Source organism: Heterodontus francisci, chromosome 10, assembly GCF_036365525.1.
Source record: "Heterodontus francisci isolate sHetFra1 chromosome 10, sHetFra1.hap1, whole genome shotgun sequence".
NCBI lineage: Eukaryota > Metazoa > Chordata > Chondrichthyes > Heterodontiformes > Heterodontidae > Heterodontus > Heterodontus francisci.
In genome coordinates this window covers 123,219,323-123,231,678 of record NC_090380.1, presented here as the reverse complement: position 1 = coordinate 123,231,678, position 12,356 = coordinate 123,219,323, and the positions used below count along the sequence as shown (strand labels likewise).

At 38.7% G+C, this 12,356-nt stretch overlaps 1 protein-coding gene across 1 annotated transcript in view; it reads left to right on the top strand.

Moving 5' to 3' along the window:
- Nucleotides 1-10,152, top strand: part of rsph1 (radial spoke head component 1) — a 187,527-nt gene extending 177,375 nt beyond the window's left edge. The window contains exon 8 of the mRNA XM_068040078.1: nucleotides 9,443-10,152. Within this exon, the coding sequence (XP_067896179.1) occupies nucleotides 9,443-9,897 (455 nt within the window). The 3' untranslated portion in view covers nucleotides 9,898-10,152. The remainder of the gene's footprint in view (nucleotides 1-9,442) is intronic.
- Nucleotides 10,153-12,356: the final 2,204 nt, after the last annotated feature.

The following is a 12,356-nucleotide window of genomic DNA, read 5'->3' as shown; positions in this document are numbered from 1 at the left end:
GTGTTTTAGAAATAGTGTTTTAAGAATAGTGTTTTAGAGATAGTGTTTTAGAAATAGTGTTTTAATAATAGTTTTTTAGAGATAGTGTTTTAGAAATAGTGATTTAGAGATCGTGTTTTAGAAATAGTGTTTTCGAAATAGTGTTTTAGAGTTGGTGTTTTAGACATAGTGATTTAGAGATAGTGTTTTAGAAATAGTGTTTTAGAGATAGTGTTTTAGAGATAGTGTTTTAGAGATTGTGTTTTCGAAATAGTGTTTTAGAAATAGTGTTTTAGAGATAGTGTTTTAGAAATAGTGTTTTAATAATAGTGTTTTAGAGATAATGTTTTAGAAATAGTGTTTTAGAGATAGTGTTTTAGAAATAGTGTTTTAATAATAGTGTTTTAGAGTTGGTGTTTTAGACAAAGTGTTTTATCGATAGTGTTTTGGAGATAGTGTTTTAGAGATAGTGTTTTATAGGTAGTGTTTTAGAGATAGTGTTTTAGAGATAGTGTTTTAGAAATAGTGGTTTAGAGATAGTGTTTTAGAAATAGTGATTTAGATATACTGTTTTAGAAATAGTGTTTTTGAGATAGTGTTTTAGAGATAGTGTTTTAGAGATTGTGTTTTCGAAATAGTGTTTTAGAAATAGTGTTTTAGAGATAGTGATTTAGAGATAGTGTTTTCGAGATAGTGTTTTAGAGATAGTGTTTTACAGATATTGATTTAGAAATAGTGTTTCAGAGATAGTGATTTAGAGATAGTGTTTTCGAGATAGTGTTTTAGAAATAGTGTTTTAGCGATAGTGTTTTAGACATAGTGTTTTAGAAATAGTGTTTAAGAAATAATGTTTTAGAGATAGTGTTTTAGAGATAGTGTTTTACAGGTAGTGTTTTACAGATATTGATATAGAAATAGTGTTTTAGAGATACTGTTTTAGAGATAGTGTTTTTGAAATAGTGTTTTAGAGATAGTGTTTTAGAGATAGTGATTTAGAACTCGTGATTTAGAACTAGTGTTTTCGAGATAGTGTTTTCGAGATAGTGTTTTAGAGATAGTGTTTTAGAGATAGTGTTTTCGAGATAGTGATTTAGAACTCGTGATTTAGAACTAGTGTTTTAGAGATAGTGTTTTAGAGATAGTGTTTTAGAGATAGTGTTTTAGAGATAGTGTTTTAGAGATAGTGATTTAGAACTAGTGATTTAGAACTAGTGTTTTAGAGATAGTGTTTTAGAGATAGTGTTTTAGAGATAGTGATTTAGAACTAGTGTTTTCGAGATAGTGTTTTAGAGATAGTGTTTTAGAGATAGTGTTTTACAGATATTGATTTAGAAATAGTGTTTTAGAGATAGTGTTTTAGAGATAGTGTTTTAGAGATAGTGTTTTACAGATATTGATTTAGAAATAGTGTTTTAGAAATAGTGTTTTAGAAATAGTGTTTTAGAAATAGTGTTTTATAAATAGTGTTTTAGAAATAGTGTTTTAGAGATAGTGTTTTACAGATATTGATTTAGAAATAGTATTTCAGAGATAGTGATTTAGAGATAGTGTTTTCGAGATAGTGTTTTAGAGATAGTGTTTTACAGATATTGATTTAGAAATAGTGTTTTAGAGATACTGTTTTAGAGATAGTGTTTTAGAGATAGTGTTTTACCTGATATTGATTTAGAAATAGTGTTTTAGAAATAGTGTTTTAGAAATAGTGTTTTAGAAATAGTGTTTTATAAATAGTGTTTTAGAGATAGTGTTTTAGAGATAGTGTTTTACAGATATTGATTTAGAAATAGTGTTTCAGAGATAGTGATTTAGAGATAGTGTTTTCGAGATAGTGTTTTAGAGATAGTGTTTTACAGATATTGATTTAGAAATAGTGTTTCAGAGATAGTGATTTAGAGATAGTGTTTTCGAGATAGTGTTTTAGAAATAGTGTTTTAGCGATAGTGTTTTAGACATAGTGTTTTAGAAATAATGTTTCAGAGATAGTGTTTTAGAGATAGTGTTTTACAGATAGTGTTTTACAGATATTGATATAGAAATAGTGTTTTAGAGATACTGTTTTAGAGATAGTGTTTTAGAAATAGTGTTTTATAGATAGTGTTTCAGAGATAGTGTTTTAGAGATAGTGTTTTACAGATCTTGATTTAGAAATAGTGTTTTAGAGATACTGTTTTAGAGATAGTGTTTTACAGATACTGATTTAGAAATAGTGTTTTAGAGATAGTGTTTTAGAAATAGTGTTTTAGAGATAGTGTTTCAGAGATAGTGTTTCAGAGATAGTGTTCTAGAAATGGTGTTTTGGAAATAGTGTTTTAGAGATAGTGTTCTAGAAATGGTGTTTTAGAAATAGTGTTTTAGAGGTAGTGTTCTAGAAATGGTGTTTTAGAAATAGTGTTTTAGAGATAGTGTTTTAGAGATAGTGTTCTAGAAATGGTGTTTTAGAAATAGTGTTTTAGAGATAGTGTTTTCGAAATAGTGTTTTAGAAATAGTGTTTTAGAGATAGTATTTTAGAGATAGTGTTTTAGAGATAGTGTTTTAGAAATAGTGTTTACGAAATAGTGTTTTAGAGTTTGTGTTTTAGACATAGTGTTTTAGAGATAGTGTTTTAGAAATAGTGTTTTAGAAATAGTGTTTTAGAAATAGTGTTTTAGAGATAGTGTTTTAGAGATAGTGTTTTAGAGATAGTGTTCTTGAAATAGTGTTTTAGAGATAGTGTTTTAGAAATAGTGTGTTGGAGATAGTGTTTTCGAAATAGTGTTGTGAAATAGTGTTTTAGAAATAGTGTTTTGGAAATAGTGTTTTAGAGATAGCGTTTTTGAAATAGTGTTTTCGAGCTAGTGTTTTAGAGATAGTGTTTTCGAAATAGTGTATTAGAAATAGTGTTTTAGAGATAGTGATTTAGAACCACTGTTTTCGAGATAGTGTTTTAGAGCTAGTGTTTTAGAGATAGTGTTTGAGAGATAGTGTTTTAGAGATAGTGTTTTACAGATATTGATTTAGAAATAGTGTTTTAGAGATACTGTTTTAGAGATAGTGTTTTAGAGATAGTGTTTTAGAGATAGTGTTTTACCTGATATTGATTTAGAAATAGTGTTTTAGAAATAGTGTTTTATAAATAGTGTTTTAGAGATAGTGTTTTAGAGATAGTGTTTTACAGATATTGATTTAGAAATAGTGTTTCAGAGATAGTGATTTAGAGATAGTGTTTTCGAGATAGTGTTTTAGAGATAGTGTTTTACAGATATTGATTTAGAAATAGTGTTTCAGAGATAGTGATTTAGAGATAGTGTTTTCGAGATAGTGTTTTAGAAATAGTGTTTTAGCGATAGTGTTTTAGACATAGTGTTTTAGAAATAGTGTTTTAGAAATAATGTTTTAGAGATAGTGTTTTAGAGATAGTGTTTTACAGGTAGTGTTTTACAGATATTGATATAGAAATAGTGTTTTAGAGATACTGTTTTGGAGATAGTGTTTTAGAAATAGTGTTTTAGAGATAGTGTTTCAGAGATAGTGTTTTAGAGATAGTGTTTTACAGATATTGATTTAGAAATAGTGTTTTAGAGATACTGTTTTAGAGATAGTGTTTTAGAGATAGTGTTTTACAGATACTGATTTAGAAATAGTGTTTTAGAGATAGTGTTTTAGAAATAGTGTTTTAGAGATAGTGTTTCAGAGATAGTGTTTTAGAGATAGTGTTCTAGAAATGGTGTTTTGGAAATAGTGTTTTAGAGATAGTGTTCTAGAAATGGTGTTTTAGAAATAGTGTTTTAGAGATAGTGTTTTAGAGATAGTGTTCTAGAAATGGTGTTTTAGAAATAGTGTTTTAGAGATAGTGTTTTCGAAATAGTGTTTTAGAAATAGTGTTTTAGAGATAGTGTTTTAGAGATAGTGTTTTAGAGATAGTATTTTAGAAATAGTGTTTACGAAATAGTGTTTTAGAGTTTGTGTTTTAGACATAGTGTTTTAGAGATAGTGTTTTAGAAATAGTGTTTTAGAAATAGTGTTTTAGAAATAGTGTTTTAGAGATAGTGTTTTAGAGATAGTGTTTTAGTCCCTGAGTGTTTTCTAGGTCAAGTGAATAGACAAACAACAGGTTTTCTCATAGCTTAAAAAGAAAGATAAAAATTTATTTTACACAGTAACTGAAAAATCTTCACAACTTCATCCACTCATGCATTCACACACACAAGATAGAGACTAGAGTGGTAACAGGCAATTCGAGTCCACATGTTGTAAACGAGCTTGTTGTTTTAAAAAACCTTTAGAAGCTTTTCGGGAGGAAATCTTTCAATGGTGCAGGCCTGAATGTTCATTGTTTTGAAAATGATGAAGTGCCACAGATTCCTTGTCATTACAACTTAATGAGAAGTCCACAGTGGAAATCCTGGTTCACTTTCTCAGATGGAGGAGTTCTAAAGTCACCTTGCAATTTCTCTGCTGTAGTAGTTAAAATGTGCCATCAGCAGGGCTGCTGCATAGCTGGTACTGTCTCACAGCTCTTCTGGCTGGAAAGACATTCTCTGGCTGATCTGCTGCTCTCTCTCCAAAAACTTGTCAGGTTGGCGGGTTGGTCAGGTGACTAAGGGCTCTCTCCCCTGGGGTGATTCATACAATGTTCCAGGATATGGGAACCATTGTTAAATGGTGGCATCTGAATACAGTCAGCAGGGATTTGTTCAAGGGTGGTCATGTCTGACTAACTTAATGAATTCTTTTGAGCAGATAACAAGGAGGGTCAATGAGGGTAGCATGTGTGATGTCTTCTATATGGATTGTAGCAAAGCTTTTGACAAGATCCCACTTCATGGAATATTAAAAGCTCATGGGACCCAAGGGAAAGTGGCAAGTAGGAACCAAAATTGGCTCAGTGGCAGGAAGCAAATGGTAATGGTTGACGGGTTGTTTGTGATTGGAAGGTTGTTTCCATTAGGATCCACAGGGCTCAGTACTGCAGCCTTTGCTGTTCGTGATATATATCAATGATTTACTGAAATGTAAGGGGTGTGATTAAGATACTTGATGAAAGAAAAATTGGTAATTTGGTTGTCAGTGAGGAAGAAAGCTATAGACCGCAGGAAGATATCAATGAACTGGTCAGGTGGGCAGAAATGTGGCAAATGGAATTCAATCTGGAGAAGTGTAAGGTAATGCATTTGGGGAGGTCAAACAAGGCAAAAGGAATGCACAATAAATGGTAGGATACGAAGAAGCATAGCAGAACAGAGGGACCTTAGAGTGTATGTGCAAAGATTCCTGAAGGTAGCAGGACAGGCAGATTAGGTGGTGAAGAAGGCGTATGGGATACCTCTCTTTATTGGCTGAGGCTGAGAGTATAAGAGCAGGGATGTTATGCTAGAACTGCATAAAACACGAGTTAGAGTGCAGCTAGAGTACTGCATACAGTTCTGGTCACTGTGTTACAAGAATAATGTGATTGCACTAGAGAGGGTACAGAGGGGATTTATGAGAATGTTGCCAAGAATAGAGAATTTTAGCTCTAAAGCAATATTGGATAGGCTGGGGGTTGTTTTCTTTGGGCAGAGAAGGCTGAGGGGAGATTTATTTGAGGTGTAAGAAATTATGAGGATCCTAGGTAGAGTGTCATAGAAGTCATAGAGTTATACAACACAGAAACAGGCCCTTCGGCCCATCGTGTCTGTGCCAGCCATCAAGCACCTAACTATTCTAATCCCATTTTCCAGCACTTGGCCCGTAGCCTTGTCTGCTATGGCGTTTCAAGTGCTCATCTAAATACTTCTTAAATGTTGTGAGGGTTCCTGCCTCTACCACCTCTTCAGGCAGTGCATTCCGGATTCCAACCACCCTCTGGGTGAAAACGTTTTTCCTCAAATCACCTCTAAACCTCCTGCCCCTTACCTTAAATCTATGCCCCCTGGTTATTGATCCCTCCGCTAAGGGAAAAAGTTTCTTCCTATCTAACCTATCAATGCCCCTCATAATTTTGTAGACCTCAATCATGTCCCCCCTCAGCCTTCTCTGCTCTAAAGAAAACAAACCTAGCCTTTTCTGTCTCTCTTCATAGCTGAAATGCTCCAGCCCAGGCAACATCCTGGTGAATCTCCTCTGCACCCTCTCCAGTGCAATCACATCCTTCCTATATTGTGGCACCCAGAACTGTACACTGTATTCCAGCTGTGACCTAACTAGTGTTTTATACAGCTCCATCATAACCTCCCTGTTCTTATATTCTATGCCTCGGCTAATACAGGCAAGTATCCCATATGCCTTCCTAACCACCTTATCTGCCTGTGCTGCTGCCTTCAGTGATCTATGGACAAGTACACCAAGGTCCCTCTGACCTTCTGTACTTCCTAGGGTCCTACCATCCACTGTATATTCCCTTGCCTTGTTAGTTGTCCCAAAATGCATCACCTCACACTTCTCAGGATTAAATTCCATTTGCCACAGCTCCGCTCATCTTACCAGCCCATCTATATTGTCCTGTAATCTAAGGTTTTCCTCCTCACTATTTATGACACTGTCAATTTTCGTGTCATCTAAATCATTAATGTACTACAAACAGCAAGGGTCCCAGCACCGATCCCTGTGGTACACCACTGGTCACAGGCTTCCACTCGCAAAAACAATCCTCGACCATTACCCTCTGCCTCCTGCCACTAAGCCAATTTTGGATCCAAATTGCCAAATTGCCCTGGATCCCATGGGCTCTTACCTTAGAGTCATAGAGTCGTACAGCATAGAAACAGGCCCTTCGGCCCACCGTGTCCATGCCGACCATAATGCCCATCTATACTAATCCCATTAATTCTATATTCCTCTATGCCTTGCTTATTCAAGTACCTGTCCAGATGCCTCTTAAATGTCGCTACTGTTTCTGCCTCCACCACCTCCTCTGGCAGCTCATTACAGATACTCACTATTCTTTGTGTGAAGAATTTACGCCTTCGATCCCCTTTAAACCTCCACCCTCTCACCTTAAATCTATGCCATCTAGTTTTACTCACCCCTACCATGGGAAACAGACTCTGGCTATCTACCCTATCTATGCCTCTCATAATTTTATATACCTCTGTCATGTCCCCTCTCAGCCTCCTTCGCTCCAGGGAAAACAGACCCAGCCTATCCAAGCTGTCTTTATAACTCAAGCCCTCCAAACCAGGCAACATCCTTGTGAATCTTTTATGCACCCTCTCTAGCTTAATCACATCTTTCCTGTAGTGCGGCGACCAGAACTGCACACACTACTCCAAATGCAGCCTAACCAACGTTATGTACAACTGTAACATGATGTCCCAACTTTTGCACTCAATGCCTCAGCCGATGAAGGCAAGCATGCCATACGCCTTCTTCACCACCCTGTCTACCTGTGTTGCCACTTTCAGGCAACTATGGACTTGCATCCCAAGGTCTCCTTCTTAACCAATCTCCCATGTGGGACCTTATCAAAAGCCTTATTGAAGTCCATGTAGACTACATCAACTGCTTTCTCCTCATCTACACCTCGTCACAGCCTCGAAAAATTCAATCAAGTTAGTTAGACACGATCTCCCCTGACAAAGCCATGCTGACTATTCCTAATTAACCCCTGCCTCTCCAAGTGGAGATTAATCCTGTCCCTCAGATTTTCTTTCCAATAATTTCCCAACCACTGATGTTCGACTCATCAGCCTGTAATCACCTGGTTTATCCCTGCTACCCTTCTTAAATAATGGTACCACATTCGCTGTCCTCCAATCCTCTGGTACCTCTTCTGTGGCCAGAGAGGATTTGAAAATTTGTGTCAGAGCCTCTGCTATCTCCTCCCTTGCCTGGAATACATTTCATCTGGGATGGGGATTTATCCACCTTTAAACAGCTGATATTTCCTCCCTTTCAATGATGATAGGTTCAAGTATATCACAATCCCCCTACCTGATCTCTACACCTACATCGTCCTTCTCCATTGTGAACACAGATGAAAAGTAATCATTTAAAACCTCACTTTTGTCTTCCGGCTCCACACACACATTGCCACTTTGGTCCCTAATGGGCCCTACTCTTTCTCTGGTTATCCTCTTGCACTTAATATACTTATAAAACACCTTAGGATTTTCCTTTATCTTGCCCGCCAGTGTTTTTTCATGTCCCCTCATCGCTCTCCTAATTACTTTTTTAAGTGCCACCCTACACTTTCTATACTCCTCTAGTGTCTCTGCTGTTTTCAGCGCTCCGAATCTGCCGTAAGCCTCCTTTTTTTTTCCTGATCCAATCCTCTATATCCCTTGACATCCAGGATTCTCTGGACTTGTTGGTTCTACCCTTCACCTTAATGGGTACATGTTGGCTCTGAACTCTCACTATTTCCTCTTTGAATGACTCCCACTGGTCTGGCGTAGACTTTCCTACAAGTAGCTGCTCCTAGTCCACTTTGGCCAGATCCTGATTTATCATATTGAAATCGGCCTTCCTCCTATTCAGTGCCTTTATTTCTGGTCCATCTTTGTCCTTTTCCATAACTACCTTAAATCTTACAGAGTTATCGTCACTCTCCCCAAAATGTTCCCCCACTGACACTCCTACCACTTGTCCAGCTTCATTCCCTAGGATTAGATCCATTACTGCCCCTAGTCTTGTTGAATTTTCTACCTCCTGGCTCAAAAAGCTCTCCTCCATGCATTTTAAGAATTCCATCCCCTTTAAGCCTTTTGCACTAAGACTATTCCAGTTGATATTGGGGAAGTTGAAATCCCCTGCTATTATTACCCTATTATTTTACACCTCTCTGAGATTTGCCTACATATCCGCTCCTCTGTCTCTCCCTGACTGTTTGGAGGCCTGTGGTACACTCCCAAAAAAGTGATTGCCCTCTTTTTATTTTTACGTTCTACCCATATGGTCTCATTTGAGGAACCTTCTAAGATATTATCCCTCCTTACTGCAGTAATTGACTCCTTGATCAACAGTGCAATGCCACCTCCTCTTTTACCCCCTCCCCTGTCATGTCTGAAGATTCTATACCCTGGAATATTGAGCTGCCAGTCCTGCCCCTCCCTCAACCATGTCTTTGCGATAGCTATAATATCGTAATGCCATGTGCTAGTCAACGCCCTCAATTCATCTGCCTTATTCGTAAGACTCCTTGCATTAAAATAGGTGCAATCCAGCCTTGCATTTTTCACTTGTGCCTTAACAGGTCTATATTTGCTCTGCCTTCCAGACTGACTCAGTTTCTCTTCTATATTTGACTGGATAGGAAGTACCTATTTCCCTTAGCGGAGAGATCAATAACCAGAGAGCATAGATTTAAAGTAATTGGTAGAAGGATTGGAGTTGAGGAATAACAGGGCTATGGACAAAGTGGTGGAAAGTGGGATTAGGCTGCATAGCTCTGTTTCAGTCAGCATAGACATGATGGGCTGAATGGGCTCCTTCTGTGCCATAAACCTTTCTTTGTTTCTAAGAATGGAATTATAGTTTCTAACAGTCTCATTTTTATCCTTACAGCATTCAAGGCTGAAGTAGTTTCTGCGATCAATGAGCAAGCTGCTGATGAGACAGAGGCCACTGATGTTCCTGCAGCAGATGCCCCGGCAACAGATGCTAGTGTGACAGATGCCCCTGTGACTGACGCCCCTGAGACAGACGCTCCCGAGACAGGCGCCCCTGAGACAGACGCCCCTGAGACAGACGCCCCTGAGACAGGCGCCCCTGAGACAGGGGCCCCTGAGACAGACGCCCCTGAGATAGACGCCCCTGAGATAGACGCCCCTCGTACAAATGCCCCTGAGACAGATGCCCCTGAGACAGATGCCCCTGAGACAGATGCTCCTGAGACAGGCTTCCCTGGTACAGATGATCCTGGTACAGACTCCCCTGCATTGCATGATGGTGCAGCGGAAGGTGCTGAGGCAGATGCCGAAGCAGAGGCAGAGGCCACTTCTGAGGTGACCGCAGACTGAGGCTGTGGAGAGATGACAGAACCCTGCACAAGTAACTGGGTGGACAGCACCACCAATTACAGAAAAACACTTTCCCACATACTGAAAATACTGAATGATTCTCATCAGATTAAAAATATACACAACACAAAACTGAGCAGCAGTGACTGGGTCTGCCGATTGCGACTTTATGGTGTTTTTAACAAGGAGGTCGAGTTTCCTGGTTGGGATGTGAGCAGTAGTGTGATTCATCATTCCATCGAAATTTATTTCCTTCAAAATAAATGTTGGATATAAAGGTTGTTAGAAATTTTTCACTGTCATTGCAAAGAAATCCCACTCCTTTGTAAATGCTACTCATAACGAATCTACAACTCTTTTGCATCAGTCCATTACGCACCATCGTGTTTGAACCAACTACATTTTTTAGAACCATTCTCAGGTGGACATTAAGAGTTCCCTCACTAGGTTACAACCAGAGAATGAGTTCACCACAGAATTTCATTACTCCACCTGACGAGCAGCAAATGAAAGGTCACTCAACTCAATATCACCAGCTCACCCTTCCTATTTGTATAACTGTCCACCTCTGGACACAAATCCAGTTTAGAGAGAGGGAAGAAAAGCCCATCCTGCCTGTGCTGGCTCTTTGGTAGAGCTATCCTCATAGTCTCACTCACCTGCTCTTTCCTATAGCACTGAAAATGTTTCCATGTCAAGTATTTCTCCAATTCCCTTTTGAAAGTTACTATTGAATCTGCTTCCATCGCCCTTTCAGGCAGTCTGTTCCAGATCACAACAACTCACTGCGTAAAAAGAAAGTCTCTTCATCTCCCCCTCTGGTTCTTTTACCCATTACCTTAAAACTCTGTTCTCTGGTTACCAACCCTCCTGCCAGTGAAAATGGTTTCTCCCTATCTATTATATCGAAGCCCTTCATAATTTTGAACACCTTGCTTAAATCTCCTCTTAACCTTCTTTGCTCAAAGGAGAACAGTCCCAGATTCTCATGTCTCTCCACATAACTGGAGTCCCTCATACTGGAACCATTCTTGTAAATCTTTTCTGCACACCCTCCAAAGCTTTGACATCCTTCCTAAAGCGTGGTGCCCAGAATTGGACACAGTACTCCAGCTGAGGCCAAACCAGTGTTTTATAAAGGTTTAACATAGCTTCATTGTTTTATACTTTATGTCTCTGTTAATAAAACCAAGAATCCCATCTGCATTTCTAATAGCCTTCTCAACTTGGCCTGCCATCTTTAAAGACTTGTGTATGTAAACTCCCAGGTCTTTCTGTTGCTCCACCCTCAAAATTGCACTATTCAGTTACATAAGAACATAATAGAAGTGGGAGTAGGCCATTTGGCCCCTCTAGCCTGCTCTATCATTCAACAAGATCATGGCTGATCTGATTGTGGCCTTAACTCCACTTTCCTCCCAGCTCTCCATAACCCTTGACTCTCTTGTAGATCAAAAATCAATCTAAAACTCAGCCTTCACTGCTCTCTGGGGAAGAGAATTCCAAACACTAGCAACCTCTGAGAGAAGAAATTTCTCTTCATCTCCCTCTTAAATGGGATCCCCCTTTATTGGAAACTGTGCCCCCTAGTTTTAGATTCCCCCACAAGGGGAAACATCCTCTCTGCATCTACCCTGTCAAATCCCCACATTTCAATAAGATCACCTCTCAAATCTTCTTCTAAACTCCGATAAGTATTGGCCCAATCTGCTCATACTTTCCTCATACGACAAACCCCTCAACCCAGGAATCAGCTGGTAAACCTTCTCTGAACTGCTTCCAATCCAAGAATATCCATCCTTAAATAATAGACCTAAACTGTATGAAGTACTCTAGGTGCGGTCTCACCAATGTCCTGTACAGTTGTAGCACTTCCCTACATTTATAACTCATCCCCCTTGCAATAACGGCCACCATTCCATTTGCCTTCCTAATTATTTGCTGTACCTGTAACATCTGACATGTGGGAGTCAACATCTGACATGTGGGAGTCTTTCAAACGTCAGTTGATTAGAATCCAGGACCGGCATGTTCCTGTGAGGAAGAAGGATAAGTTTGGAAAGTTTCGGGAACCTTGGATAACGCGGGATATTGTGAGCCCAGTCAAAAAGAAAAAGGAAGCATTCGTAAGGGCTGGAAGGCTAGGAACAGATGAAGCACTTGAGGAATATAAAGACAGTAGGAAGGAACTTAAGCAAGGAGTCAGGAGGGCTAAAAGGGGTCATGAGAAGTCATTGGCAAACAGGATTAAGGAAAATCCCAAGGCTTTTTATATGTATATAAAGAGCAAGAGGGTAACTAGGGAAAGGGTTGGCCCACTCAAGGACAGAGAAGGGAATCTATGCGTTGAGCCAGAGGAAATGGGCGAGGTACTAAATGAGTACTTTGTATCAGTATTCACCAAAGAGAAGGACTTGGTGGATGATGAGCCTAGGGAAGGGAGTGTAGATAGTTTCAGT